This window comes from Lupinus angustifolius, chromosome LG14 (genome assembly GCF_001865875.1).
Source record: "Lupinus angustifolius cultivar Tanjil chromosome LG14, LupAngTanjil_v1.0, whole genome shotgun sequence".
Taxonomy (NCBI): domain Eukaryota; kingdom Viridiplantae; phylum Streptophyta; class Magnoliopsida; order Fabales; family Fabaceae; genus Lupinus; species Lupinus angustifolius.
Genome location: NC_032022.1, coordinates 1,480,472 through 1,496,004, shown reverse-complemented (window position 1 = coordinate 1,496,004; position 15,533 = coordinate 1,480,472). Strand labels below are relative to the sequence as shown.

General features: G+C 34.4%; 1 protein-coding gene across 1 annotated transcript; it reads left to right on the top strand.

The window, feature by feature from the left end:
* LOC109326841 (protein CTR9 homolog) lies at window positions 54–15,176 on the top strand. The gene is made up of 24 exons (XM_019559706.1): window positions 54–325; window positions 1,066–1,132; window positions 1,301–1,495; window positions 2,026–2,126; window positions 3,571–3,624; window positions 4,365–4,481; window positions 4,574–4,637; window positions 4,763–4,977; window positions 5,924–6,008; window positions 6,379–6,479; window positions 7,091–7,183; window positions 7,641–7,709; window positions 7,845–7,937; window positions 8,029–8,292; window positions 9,562–9,642; window positions 9,724–9,882; window positions 10,097–10,192; window positions 10,800–10,901; window positions 10,990–11,097; window positions 11,196–11,420; window positions 12,988–13,254; window positions 13,429–13,500; window positions 13,996–14,298; window positions 14,823–15,176. Exons 1-24 carry the CDS (start codon window positions 185–187, stop codon window positions 15,000–15,002), a joined length of 3,252 nt encoding a protein of 1,083 aa, XP_019415251.1. The 5' UTR covers window positions 54–184; the 3' UTR covers window positions 15,003–15,176.

Here is a 15,533-nt window from a genome sequence, read left to right as displayed (position 1 = left end):
CTGTTTTTTTTTTTTTTTTTTTAATTTGATTCTTTTTGTTCACAAAATCATTGTTCCAATAAGCATTATCATAGTTCAAATAGCAAGAGCACGTTATTATTCTTCTCCGTTGTTCTCATAATCATTCATCACTCTCTTAGAACATAAACAAACCAATTAGGGTTTTTTCTTCTTCATTCAATCAATGGCTTCAGTGTACATACCAGTTCAAAATTCTGAGGAAGAGGTTAGGGTTTCTCTCGATCAACTTCCAAGGGATGCTTCCGATATTCTCGACATTCTCAAAGCGGAACAAGCCCCTCTCGATCTCTGGCTCATCATTGCGGTTCGTCATTAATTCCTTATTTACTCAATTTTGTTTAATATAATTAGGATTGGTTCTTAATTTGTTAGTGATTCAGCTTTAGGAGAAAGTCCAATTTTGTATTTGGTTAGGGTTGGTTATTGTTTTTTTCATTTGAATTTGATTTGGTTAGTGGTTCTTGTTCTTTAATTTCTATTGTTCTGGCGTTACTCTTTGTCATATGCAGCTTGGCAACGTAACGAAAATGCCACACTCATGTTTTCCCTATTAGCTTATTTTGTATTCTTTCTGTGACTACTGAAGTAAAGAAAGTGATTATTTTGGGCAGGTTTGTTTAAGCTTTAAAAAGTGATTTTAAATCATGAGGTTGTGCTTGGACGATAGCTTATTTTGTGATCAATGTAGCTTATAATCTAAATCTTTATGAGAGAATTTTCAATTTTGTGATCAATATAGAAGCTAATTTATGTTTTACAGCAATCATTAAAGTACTTTTTACTTTTTCTCTTCTCGCAAAAGTTTTTAGAAGCTAAAAATATAGCTTATAGAAAGCTGAATTTCACTGTTTTTATAGTTTGTACTATTTTTTATTTTTTTGCAAAAGCCTAACAAAACAAATGAGCCTCTAATCATAACCAAAACACGTACTTAAATCTGGACGTCTCTTCAGCAGCTTGTCTAGTACTATTTGTTTACATGGCTCTGGTAATCTTTCTTCTTAGCTGTACTAATATTATCTATGCTTTCTTGTTATCATGCAGAGAGAGTACTTCAAGCAGGGAAAAGTTGATCAATTTCGCCAGATATTGGAGGAAGGGTCCAGCCCTGGTATACTTCATCAATTTCTGTGCATGTTCTTTTAACTTCTACTGATTAAACTGGCCGTGCAACTGATGGGCTTGGCCAATTAATCTTTTGGTCTTTGTTATTAAGTGAAAACAGCTATCGAGTTTAATATAATTTAACGCCGTTGGTTGTTTCCCCCCTATTTTGCAGAAATTGATGAATATTATGCTGATGTTAGATATGAGAGGATTGCTATCTTAAATGCCCTTGGGGCATACTATAGCTATCTTGGAAAAATAGAGACGAAACAAAGGGAAAAGGAGGAACATTTCATTTTGGCCACACAATATTACAATAAAGCATCAAGAATCGACATGCACGAGCCTTCCACTTGGGTTGGGAAAGGTGAATATCTGTATGCTTGTATTTTTGTGTAATATGTCTCCATGGAACAAAATTGTGAACACTGATTTCATAATGAGGAGCATAGTACTTGTTAGGTTTATCTTGGATTCGGTTATAGCAATAGCTGTAGGTTTCCAATGAATGTCCTAGCAATTTGGCCTAAATTTCCCTTCAGAGACAAATTAACTTAGATATTGTTTTAAAATTTTAGTTTTTACTTTGTGATGTTTTTGCGTAGAGTTCATTTGATTGGGTTTGATCTCATAATATGGGAATGTGTATTTTTGGCGTGTTGGCTATTGAGAAACATCTGTATCTAGCTTCTGAAGCATGTTTGATGTTTGAGATTATTTCTGGGATTATGTTGTTGTTTTTGTGCATGATGGCATTATGATTGTCTTACATTTGTTGATCTTGATGTTGTCATACAAATTATGGGTTTCTAGATTACTAACCTCATGTTTGTCCTGTACTCCTGTGTCATGCACCACAGATGCTTAGAAAAAAATTAACGTAATTAATGCTTACAGGTCAGCTTTTGCTGGCAAAGGGTGAAGTAGAACAGGCATCATCTGCATTTAAGATTGTGTTAGATGGAGATCGTGACAATGTTCCTGCTCTTCTGGGCCAGGTATAATAGTTGTATTAAGTTTATGCACACACATGCAGGGTTTTGTTTACTTGTTTGTGATCTCAGAACTCCTCATTTTCTCAGCTGTCAAAATGTTTACAAGCTGCATTCACAATATTTGAATGATAAGTTCTAGTGACTGAACAGACTCAATATTGAATTCATGTTTCAATTTGTTCATATACATCTGGTTTATCTGCAATAAGGAGTAAATTACTTACTTTGAGATGAAATAAAATCAAATAGAGCAAGAGAATGCCCTCTCTCCTTCCTTTCTTTAATCTCTATAAAGTGCCAATGGCATCTGTGCAAGCTTTGCAAATTAGAAACTGAAGTCAAACTATTTGTTGCAATATCGGTTCATTGCTCAAAGTGTGGCCATTGATTTTTCTTTAACTATCTTCAAGTAGGTAGATGACTTGTACTGTAGCTATTCCTTTTTCAAGTAGTTGGATGATAGACAACATCATCCTTTTTTTATCGATAGATGATAAAAGAATATCACATTAATATAGAAGAGAACAGTACACAAGGAAGAGGATAGGAAATCCTCAAGAACTTGAAAGAATTGAAAATAAAAAATATAAAGAGAAACAAAAAGCTAAGAACAAGAAATATGTAGTAAAGCATGCCAATCTCTCTAAAGATCCATCACAGATGCCACTCTAAAAAAATCACGAGCAAAACTAAGATCATCAAAAAAGAAAGAACTAATTGTCGGATTATTAGGACCGTAAGTTGAAGTAGCATGGCAAATTTGAAGTTGCTTTTTACTGTCTTTCGGAGGAATCGAGTTTGAGTTGATACATTGATGAATGTTCTTTGCACTTACTATGAAGGGGCTATAAAGGTCTTTTGAGCTAATTTGTTTTTTTTATTTCCTATGACTTGTTTTCCTATTTTATTTTATTATAAACTTTCTCGCAGGAGAACTTGTTATCCTCTTCGTTAGGGCATAATTGTACTTCATCAGGGTGATATTCTTTCTGTCAATGATTGTTTTACAAAAAAATCTTCACTTGTTTCATTATGTCAAAATGTGTAAATTGTAAAAACTGGAAATATATGTACTGATGATCCTAAACCATAAACCCTTCATTCCTTTCATAATCTAAAAAATCTTCACCCAGTTCATCAATCACATAAAAAGAGTCTCGGTGAAACATGTAATAATATTAACTCCGAATATTCTGGAAGTATATTTTCCAATAGTCCAATAGTCCTGTATGGTAATCTTCCCAATAATTTTCATTGGACAGTAAGTTGTACCGGTTTGTCTACACACATTCGCATTATAATAATGTAAACACTATCATGTTTCCATCTCCTGTGTATCTGTTTGTTTTGGGAATATTCATTAAAACCTGGAGATAGTTTGAGATGTTGCTTAGCTATGGCATATATTCGCATCATTTCTTGTAATATCTTTACTGCATATCTGCAGGCATGTGTTGAGTTCAACCGTGGACGATATTCTGATTCACTTGAGTTGTATAAGGTTGGTAATATAGCCCTGTTCTTTGCTACTGAGAGGTGATGTTTAATTAGAAGTTTATATGTGTGCATCCATTTATCTATATACTACATCTGTATGCGTTTACATGTCTGTATCAGCGTTGAGGAATGAAATCAAATGGTAACTCTATGAAATTAAACCAGTGGTGCACTCCTCACTTAACTTTTATAGGATTTGATTTCTGTGCATCCATTCTTGGAATGTATGATTTTGATGACATGCGTGCTAAATTAGTTCAAGTGGTTTGGATATTAATCTTGTGATTTTTGTTGTGTAAAAGACTAGTGCAGGAAATTTCAATGGATTGTAAAAATCATAAGAAGTTCAAAATGGGTGGATATATTATTTTGATGGTTGTTCCGATTTAAGTTATGTTAGTTTTGTTATAGAACATGTGGAAGTTAACAAAGGGTATGTCAACCTAACTTGTCGTCATGCCTGATACATTATTTGAATCGTGGCAGTTACACTACTAGCATAGTTAGGATTCATGTACTGTATTGAGTTAATACTGGCCGTAGCAGGTGTGTATAGGGTACTCCAGCTGATCACAGCTGTCATGTACAGAGGCTTCTATAAATATAAGTCATTACCCATTGTACTACAACACTTAAGTAATGAGTTCTGTTATTCAGTTGCATTCTCTCTTCTCTCTCTACCTCTTTCTCACTTCTGATATACACAACTTAATATCAGTTTTCTTTTATGTTTGCAACCTAAAGAGGGCATTGCAAGTGTATCCAGATTGCCCGGCACCTGTGAGACTTGGCATAGGTCTATGTCGCTACAAATTAGGTCAATTTGAAAAGGCTCAGCAGGCATTTGAGCGTGTTTTGCAGGCAAGTAAACTTTTTATTGGCTAGTAGGTCAAACCGTTGGGTTACTTTGCTGGTGCTGATGTCTGTATGCTTCATGATTTTATTCTTTTCAGCTCGATCCAGAAAATGTTGAGGCTCTTGTTGCACTTGCAATAATGGACTTACGGACTAATGGAGGTTCACTTTTTATGCTTTTATCATGTTCTTATGCACTTCATATGTATTTATGTATATCTATCTAATGATATGATATCAGTTTCTCATTTGGGGGACTAATTCTGGTACTGTAAAATATTTTTCAGCTGCTGGAATTAGGACAGGAATGGTTAAAATGCAGAGGGCATTTGAGATATACCCATACTGTGCAATGGCTCTGAATTATCTTGCAAATCACTTTTTCTTTACTGGTCAACATTTTTTAGTAGAGCAACTGACTGAAACTGCATTAGCGGTTACCAACCATGGTCCAACAAAGTCTCACTCTTATTATAATTTAGCACGCTCTTACCACAGCAAGGTTGGAAGAAAAATCTCGCTCTCTCTTGCTTTTCTTGTTGACATTCTTTTGAAATTTGAATGGGTTTGTATGGTAGGTTGAACTGTTAGAAGTTGAAGGAGAGTAATTAGTTTTGTTTGTGTTCAAAGATGAAGTGATGCTGGTTTGTCTGTGCATCTATAAATTTTCTCATATCAGAATTGGTCTGTAGTTTGATACTTTGATTAATCATTTGCTGGAAGAGATACGTTCACAAGCCGAGTGTTTCAATCTCATCCTAAAAATAATAATATTGGCAAAAGAAATGGAAGAATAAATGGCATCGTTGGGCATCTTATGCCGAAGATCAAACGTAGAAAATTTTATTTTCAAATGTCTTACTTCATGAAGGGTAAGTATAAGTAATGGCTGCTAAAGCAACCTCTTATTGCTTAATAGTTTGTATAGCAAAACATGTATTAGCTTCGCTTACTTATCTGCCAATGTTTTTCTATTGACTTTCATAAAATCAGTCTCTCTGTATCTAGTGTGGTAGATATTTATCAATATCCACCTTCCACATGTCATATGAAAATTTATTAGAACATTGTGATATTGATACATTATGATAATCTGCATACACAATGTTAATTGCCCTTGCGGGCAGCTATTGTCTAACACATTGGTCTAACTGATTTATATTTCTTTCTTGCTTATCTGTATTTCCAATGGAATTTGAAATTGTACGCTCATATTTGCTTCAATTATTAACGTTAATAAGTTGCTTTTAGCGCTATGAGGTTTTAACAAATATTAAGAAACAATTACTTATTTTTTGTTTGTTTTCTATAATTCTTTTCTTGACTATTAATCTTTTAACAGTGATTGTAAAACTTGATGTTCAAAAGTCAATATTTTTTGGGTAGTGTTACTTCTAACTTCCAAGCTTTTATTGTTGCTGGCACTAATTTTTTTCTCTTGACCATAGGGGGACTATGACAAAGCTGGGGTGTTTTACATGGCATCTGTCAAGGAAGTCAACAAGCCCCATGAATTTGTGTTTCCATATTATGGTCAGTTGCTTGATACAGATATTTTTATCTCTTCTGTACTTTGTAATATGCCTGAAAATGATTACAATTTTGTTAGCTATGAAACTATTGCTATAAACATTTTTGTTACTTAGTGGTTAGGAGATGAAGTGAGATTCTGTAGCCCTCCTATTTAAACAGTAGTAGCAGATATCTATTGTGCAATTAAAACACATAATCATGTGTATTGTGCTTGTTTAGGTCTTTTGTGTTGTGATAATATGAAAATGTGATAGTTATGATTTGCTAGAATTTATGCTTTTATAGTTCAATACCATATCTCAGTATTTTCATATGGTCATTACTACTGCTTGCCTAATACACTATTTAATTTGTTTAATGTTGGTTCCAGGTTTAGGACAAGTGCAATTAAAGTTGGGAGATTTTAGAAGTGCACTCTCAAACTTTGAAAAGGTTTTGGAGCTGTACCCGGATAATTGCGAGACATTGAAAGTGAGTACTTATTGATTGGATGTTGATTATTCACCTTTTTGACATCATTTTTTTTAGGTTGTGAATGCTTTTGTAGGAAAGAAAAAGAGTCATTTAGCTTCAAGAGTATGGTGTAATGTAAGATTGTAAGGTACAACATTGGAAAATATTAGTTAAGGAAATATGACACTCATTTTTCTTGGGAGGAAATGGTATAGATTCCATAAAAGGATGAAAAATCTTTACAATGACGCATAAAATGGTATCATCAGTTGGGACTAATTGGTGGCTCATTAACCATATTTCGAACGTTGTTAGCTAGTTGAGTTGTTAATTGTTCCTAAATCTAAAATATCTTTACCAGTAGTTTTTTCTTTGCAATTTTCTCAATTTCTTTTTACTGAAATTATAAAAAAAATCTTCAAAGTTGAGGGTAATCAATATACCCAGGTTTGGTAGAGTAGATTACCTATGTCTAAGCAAAATAAATCAATGATTAGATCAAAATTTTTTGTTTGTATATGAAGCAAGTTGTCAGAGCAATTGGAATGTTATTTTTCTTTTTCTTCTGTCACTTGATTTTATTTTCTTTCCTGCATTTTGTTGTATTGATATTGTGTCTTTTCTTCTAGGCACTTGGGCACATTTATGTTCACCTTGGTCAGACTGACAAGGGCCAGGACTTTATTAGGAAAGCTACAAAAATTGATCCACGTGATGCTCAGGTGAAAGCTTCTGGTATTGTTATTATTATTTAATGGGTTCTTTGTCTACAATAAGAAACATAAATGCAACACCTCATTCCTGCACTGAAAACTTGAAATAGAAATGGAGGTAGACCAACTTATCCTTACACAAGTAGAAAAGCACATGGAGAATAGTACTCTCTGTTAAAAATCTGTTTATCTCTCAAAATAGTATAGAGAAGCTGGGAAGAAATTTATAAATGACTATTTCTCAGCAAACATCTTTATTCTGGTTTTTTGTGAAGCCTTTGTTTAATTGATACTGTCATGAACGCTTCCTTTTCCTGACATGTTTTTCTTAACCTTACTCTTCAATTTTAATGATTTTAATCTAAGTTGATTGCTTTCATGTGTTTAAAACTGAAGGTTTTTGAGTTAAGTGATGCTCTCTATCTAGATCTGGTTTAATCTTATAGTTATTTTCACTGGGTTGCAGGCATTTCTTGAACTGGGAGAATTGCTAATCCTGTCTGATACAGGAGCTGCGCTAGATACATTCAAAACCGTAAGGGGCTACAAGCTTATCATATGTTGTTCTTTTTGTCGTTTACAAGTACTATCCTTATAAATTTAAGGTAGCACTTATTATTGAAGTTCCAGAATATTTGTCATAATCTAAATTTTATTTAATCTGGTACAGGCTCGTACTCTTTTTAAGAAGGGAGGTCAAGCAGTACCAATTGAATTACTCAATAATATTGGTGTGATTCAGTTTGAAAGGGGAGAGTTTGAGGTTTGTACTGCTAAAATACAGCGTTACTCATGTTTTGATCCCTTCCCCTGGACATGTATCACAATTAAGCTCTGGTTTCTTCTATTATCAGCTTGCTCAACAGACTTTTAAGGAGGCTCTAGGTGATGGAATATGGCTTTCTTTTATTAACAAGGAAAATAAGCCTTCTGTTGATGCTGCTACTTCTACTCTTCAATTCAAGGACATGCAGTTATTTCATGACCTTGAAAGTAATGGTCACCATGTGGAAGTACCTTGGGATAAAGTCACAGTACTCTTTAACCTGGCCAGATTACTTGAGCAATTAAATGAGTCTGGAACTGCAAGCATTTTGTATCGCCTAATCTTGTTCAAGGTACGTCTTTGTATGAGATTGACATCACTTGTATCAATTCATATTTATGCAACACTGACAGGTTAGGGAGGAAACTAGCTAAATGTATAACTTCAAGTCTTCAACATGATGATGCTGTGCACATGTTGATTGTTTCCTTTTAACTTTTTAATAATGTGTGCTGAATTAACATTTCCCTGAAGCTATCATAGCATTTTCACTGTTGAATGCTACACAATCAATAGCCAATTAATATTTGGCATTTTCCTGTGAAGTAAATCAATTATGGTTTTTATCCCCACAGTGGTGGTTATGGTATATTTCTAGTTTCAGAGTTCAGAGCACCAATTATTATTATTACATTGTAGTTTTTGTTGTTATTATTATTACTCCTGTAGTGTTTGAAAAGTTATTTTATATTAAGTGTTGTGTGCGTGATGAAGCTGTTTATTGTCATTTAGGAATACATAGAATGCTTTAAGCATTTCCCACTTAATTTTATTTTTGCTCTTGAACAAACACCTTGATATCATTTTCAGGGCTGGGAACCTTTGATTTGCGTTACTGATATATTTATTTTAATCATGCTCTAAGCCTTGTTTCTGCACACACGAAACTTGTTAGTCATTCTGTTTTATTGTAAACATCTTTTATTATGATGTTCTATAATTGTACTATATATACTCCATTTGGAAATCAACGCCAATTTCCCCAAGTACAACCAGTGGCTTGACTAAATTGCTTTCATCGCACTACCTTTGTTACAATTATATAATCTGTGCTGGCATTGCTGTATCCCTGCCAACATATTTTACTACCATGGCCACTGCTGTTATCATTTTCATCATCAATCTGCATAAAGCATAATGGTCACTTTTTTAAATGGGTTTATTTTAGGTCTCAAATATCATTCTTCTTATAAAATTTCTTATTTTTTATATGTTTTTGTCATACAATCACCAAAATTTAAATTTATACATATATGTCTCTATTACCTTCAATCAGATTCGCAGTTGACTTCTCCATTTGTTTCCTTACTGAGTTGAAGTTGAATATTTTTTTTTGGAATAATGCTTATTATTGTCCTGCTCTCATTCTGAACCAATCTGGTAATGCCTGTACTGTTGCTACTTGCTATACATGATGGTATTCTCATGTGTAATTTAATTAGTCATCTACCAAATGTTTTATTTTGAAAAATTGAGCTGGATTATGCTTAAACTCTATCTAGTAATGCTTGTGTTTTGTACCTGGATGTGTGGCTTATTTATTTATTTATTTTATCTGCAGTACCCAGATTATGTTGATGCATATCTGAGGCTAGCCGCTATTGCAAAAGCTCGGAACAACATTCTCTTAAGCATTGAACTGGTTACTATTATCTTTATGACCTTGTTCTTTGTCTTCCTTATTAATCATATGACATTAGTATTTAGATGCTTCTTTCTTTAGGTTAATGATGCCCTGAAGGTGAATGACAAGTGTCCAAATGCACTATCTATGCTTGGCGAGTTGGAGTTAAAAAATGATGATTGGGTGAAGGCGAAAGAAACTCTCCGAGCAGCTAGTGATGCAACCGATGGGAAGGACTCATATGCTACTCTTTCTCTAGTATGTGTTATCTTCAGTGCATTGTTCACTTTACCTTTTTGTATCCAAATCCCCGTAATTCTTTTCCTACTGCTATCAGTAGATTTGAATGAGAAGTGCATGTGGCTATTCTACATGTTCTCAATCCCAACTATAATTTCTGAGCTGTTCTCATCATAAATCATAATTGTGTTACCATGATAATTTGTTGATGCAATGATTGTGAAACGAATAGGGAAACTGGAACTACTTCGCAGCAGTTCGCAATGAGAAGAGAAATCCAAAACTAGAAGCCACTCACTTGGAAAAGGCCAAGGAACTTTATACAAGAGTATGTCTTTTCATCTTTTGTACTGTCTATCAGAGCTATTTCTGCATGTCTGTGGTTACTTCTCAGCTTTTGGTCTGTGGACTGAGATTTGGTTGCAAAATTTTCTCTGATCTTGGTATCCATCCACTTGATGTGTATAGAAATAGAATCTGTTTTGTATAAAATCATTATTTGGCCTCTACCTATTAGCTTAAGCTTGTAGGATAGTTGGTCCTTGACATGGTATTCAAGCATCTAAGTACAAACAATCAGTAGTTTGATCCTTGCTGTCTCAATTTTCGTTAATAAAATTAAATTCCAGCACAAAGGTAAGGTGAGCTTGTGCATTTGTCCATTTTGCATGAGGGGGCATGTTAGAGGTATAAAACTGTTTGTAGGAGGAGAGTTGGTTCTTGACCAGAACAAATGGAAAAAAGAATAAAGGATATAATCTGCTTGTGAGTGTGCATGCCTTCATACCTTGATTTAACACTTCTGTTGTAATTGATGTCTCCCGAAGCAATATGTTTATGTTTTACGTATTTCTTGAATGTATAATTTAGATAATTTTCTTACCATGAATTAATATTACTTGATATGATTATTTTTTATTTTCATATGTTTGTAGGTTCTGATTCAGCATTCTGCTAATCTTTATGCTGCCAACGGTGCTGGGGTAGTCTTAGCAGAAAAAGGCCATTTTGATGTTTCGAAGGATATTTTCACACAGGTTGCTGTGATATGTCAGCTTATCTGTAGAATATGCAGCACAAAACTTTCATCTATTGGACTTATATCCTTCTATTACTTTTTTGTAGGTTCAAGAAGCTGCAAGTGGCAGTGTTTTTGTCCAGATGCCGGATGTTTGGATAAATTTGGCGCATGTTTATTTTGCCCAGGGGAGTTTTTCTTTGGCTGTGAAAATGGTGAGTGCATTTCCTATTTTTACTTTGTTTCGCTTTTAAGTTCCTACTCAAGTATTTAAGATAGAAGTTATTTGCTGATGGCTTTTCATATTATGCAGTACCAGAATTGCTTACGGAAGTTTTATCATAACACAGACTCACAAATACTTCTATATTTAGCTCGTACCCATTATGAAGCTGAACAGTGGCAAGATTGTATAAAAACTCTACTGAGAGCCATCCATTTGGCACCCTCAAACTATACATTAAGGTTTGATGCAGGGGTTGCAATGCAAAAGTTTTCAGCGTCAACACTTCAAAAGGCAAAGAGGACCGCAGATGAGGTTTTTTCCTTATCCTTTTAATATTTCTTACTAATTTTATTTAATGTTTGGTCATAGATGCAAATTTAAGGCATTTATGTTATATGGAGCCGTCTTATTTTGCCCTCAACTATAGCATGATTCCTTAGGGTGTTTTGAAAACCGGACCAAACTGGCTGTTTGAACCGGTAATGTGTCCAGTTTGAATAATATTCGAAACTTCAACCATGGTTCTATACTTCAATTTAACCATAAATTTAGCTGGTTGAACCAATGAAACCATTACCCGGAGTCTTGCATGTCCAATCTCTGGTTCGGATTTTATAACATTGCTTTAAAGTGAATAAATTGTATTAATAAGGAACATCTTTCTTGATAATGGGAAACTTGATCTTGCTGTAGTATGTCAATTATAATTTGTGTTGAGGACTACTCGAAGTTTAATTTTAATTGTATTATTGCCTTATAAATAAATTTACTTAAGGTCAGAAAGAAGCCAAGAAGACTGGAAACTACATAATCATTCAACTTTTCTTTTCAAAATAAGAAAAACCCAGGAACTCATTATTTTCAGTTATAAAAAACCCAGGAACTCTATAATTGGCTATTACATCAGAATAGAAAACTTGATGCATTCGTTTTACCACAGAACTGGATTTCCTTGCTTCTCGGTGCATAGTTCTTCAACCTTTGTAGTCCAAGATCACTCCAGTGTTATATACTAAGTTAATGGCAACAGCCAAATTCAATATGAGCTGTCTTTACTTTGCAAATACTTACATTAAGAATGGATAAATTTTGTTCCGCTTCAGTTTATGTTAATACCAAACCTTAAGAATGTATAAAACCATGAATCGTGACCTACCTTGCGGCGAGGTAGTTGATGGACTACATGATTCTCCAATCAATAATGAAATGAGAAGGCAGGGGGGGGGGCGTTGGTGCCGGGATCCTAGCTTACAAGATGTATGCACTTGGATTTTGATTGGACATGGCTAGGGTTTGGGAAGTTAAGGAATGAGTTGACAAGTGAAACTATGTGAAGGAATAACGGACCCAATATGGAGTTTAGTTTATGATCGTTCAATGATGGAAGCGAAGGGTTCTGAATTTTCAGTCAAGAAATTAGATTCTGAGCAGATTAATAAAGTTAAATAAGATTTGGGTTCTCAAATTTAACTTTATTATGTCCCTATTCTTTGGTAGCTTGTCAGTTTTTTGAAGTTAGCTGGTCATATTGATATTCCTCTATTAATGTAATTCATTAACACCTTTAGTTATGACTGCTGCAATTGCTGGGAACATTAACTTATGAAGCTTTACATTCATGATTCATGGCTTATATATTATGACAGTTATACATATACACACATGCACACACTCCAAAGTTCCGAACTCTAGCTTTTGTGCATGGGTAGCTAATTCTGTTATGTTATTGGCTTGTTTTCTGGTCGATGGTATTCCTGTTAAGTTTCTTTGTAATTCAAACTATTCCCTTAATTGTTTTTTATTTTTTATAGGGGACCACACTAGAACAGAATGTGGTTGATGCATGGCTTACTAACTGGCGTTGGTTTCTTATTCGTAGGTGAGAACAACTGTTGCAGAGTTGCAAAATGCTGTTCGTATATTTAGTCAGTTGTCTGCTGCTTCCAACCTACATATTCATGGATTTGATGAGAAGAAAATTGACACTCATGTTGGATATTGCAACCACTTACTTTCGGCTGCTAAAGTCCATCTTGAAGCAGCTGAGCATGAGGAGCAGCAAGTACGACATACACAAGAACTTGCTCGTCAGGTTGAACTGGCTGAGGCAAAACGGCGAAAGGCTGAAGAGGATTCAAAATTTCAGGTGTGCTGTTCTTAATTTCTCAATATCTACTCTGTACTGCATGCTTGTTCATTTAGATGGAATTCCAGGCAGAAAGGTTTGAGGGAATTGTGACTGATATACACTGATTCATTCGTTTTCATACTTAAGTATTCTATTCACCGACTCCTTTCCTTAAATTTTAATCTGATACAGCTAGAAAGGAGAAAGCAAGAGGAAGAGCTAAGGCGAGTGCAACAACAGGAGGAGCATTTTAAGCGTGTCAGGGTAAGGATTTCTAGTTGTTCTTTTAAGAGAAGAAATCTACTTATAGCTAATATGGTAAGGATTTCTAGTTCTTTTAAGAGAAGAAATCTACTTATAGCTAATATGCTTTTGGGCTTCTGCCGTTGTTATGTGTTTCACTGAAGCCAACAGGAAGGCTTCTTTATTAAGAGTTTTTTATCTTGCAGATTCAATAGTATTATCTTACTGTAAAATATATATTTTTTGAAAATGTAATTTTTGAAGAAAAAGCGGTTTGGTTCGGAAGGTGGATAATCACAAGTTATAAGAATACAAAGGAAAGCAGAATAGGGGCAGGCTAATAGTTCCTGTAGTTACATGCCTTTTGTTTATAGTTATTTTTGTTTTTAATTATATCCAAGTGGAATGAGATGTATATGAAAGGTTGTTCCTTTGTGAATATAGTTTGTTAGTAGAGATGGTAGCTGATATGGATAATGTGCTGTGAAAACTATAATCTTCTATTTACATTTCTAGGAGCAATGGAAGAGCAGTTCACACTCGAGACGGAGGGAAAGGGAAAGGTCAGACGATGAAGAAGGCGGGACTAGTGAGAAGAGAAAAAGAAAAAGTGGAAAGAAGAGAAAGAAGGATAAGCACTCAAAATCACACTATGACACAGAAGAAACAGAAGGTTATATGGTGGATGAACAGGAAATCGCAGATGGAGATGCTGACATAAATGACAGAGAACCCCAAATGAACGATGATGCTGAGGAAAATGCACAGGATCTTCTTGCAGCAGCTGGACTTGAAGATTCTGATGCAGAAGATGAGATGGTAAAATACTAATTCATTGTTTAATTGGAACCCCACTAATGACTTTCACAATTTTTTGGTTATCCATACACTATCCTTAAAGAGGGTGAGCCTCGGGGCAAGTGTGAAGTTGCTTGCCTTGTGGCTAGAGGTCTGAGTTCAAATCCTGTAGACATTTTCATTGCTTGCAAGGGTAAGGCTGCATACGTATATCCTCCCTAGACCCAATTAGATGAGAACCTTGTGCGCTAAGCCACCCTTTTTTATCCACACACCGTCCTCTGGTCCGAATATATTTTTGCCCACGTCTACTACTAAGACATATCTCATCAAGGGAGTTAGTAGACATACAATACAAGGACATGCCATAATGTTTGCTGTTTTTGTTTTGAAGTTGTCATATAGACCCATTATCATTATAACTTCAAATGTTTTTCTTGGTTTTTCCAATAGTTCAATTTGCTCTTTGCTCAGCTACCCCTGAAACTTCAATTTCATTGATCACATTTCTGCTGGTTGAAATATTTGTCTTATTCTTGTTTAAGGCTGCACCTTCCTCATCCATAGCACGACGGAGGCAAGCATTATCAGAATCTGATGATGATGAACCATTAATGAGACAATCAAGTCCTGTAAGGGAAAATTCTACTGATATGCAGCTGGAGAGTGATGGAGAAATAAGGGATAGGGATAAGACAAATGGGGACAATGCTAGTGAAGATTAGAAATGATATTCAATTTTCAACCCCACAGATTAGACATGTATATCACTCAAATTTATTTTTCCTGGTTGTCTCTACTCTTATTGTAATATTATGAGTTTTGATTATGTGTATACTTAGAAAGACTTTGGAAAATTTTATTATGGTCCAAAAAAGGCTTCATTCAAGTTTCTTATAGATATTGAATTTTATTAATTCAACCATTAAATTCAATGTTCTTACAAGTAAATCAAATCTACAAATTTTACAAAAAAAAAAGGAGTTGGTCCATTGGCCAAGGTTCGATCCATAGGAGCGACTTTTATTAAGAGTAACAAAGAAATCTATTATTTTAGCATTATTTATTTGAAGTATAAGTAAATTACCTATAAGATTATATACTCCAAAAATTTGGTATGCATGATAAATATTATATTGAATAGTTTGATTTGTAGAATCACATTTTATAAAAATAAAAATAAAAAGAGTGTTTAAACAGAGCAAATATTCAAGAATTACTCTTGTAGCCAAATAAAGTTACTGAAGTTGATGCTA

Coding starts and splice junctions, on each gene's coding strand:
- LOC109326841 (XM_019559706.1), top strand. CDS start 185: ATGGCTTCAGTGTACATACCAGTTCAAAATTCTGAGGAAGAGGTTAGG. Junction 326..1,065: donor ATCTCTGGCTCATCATTGCG/GTTCGTCATTAA, acceptor GTTATCATGCAG/AGAGAGTACTTCAAGCAGGG. Junction 1,133..1,300: donor GGAGGAAGGGTCCAGCCCTG/GTATACTTCATC, acceptor CCTATTTTGCAG/AAATTGATGAATATTATGCT.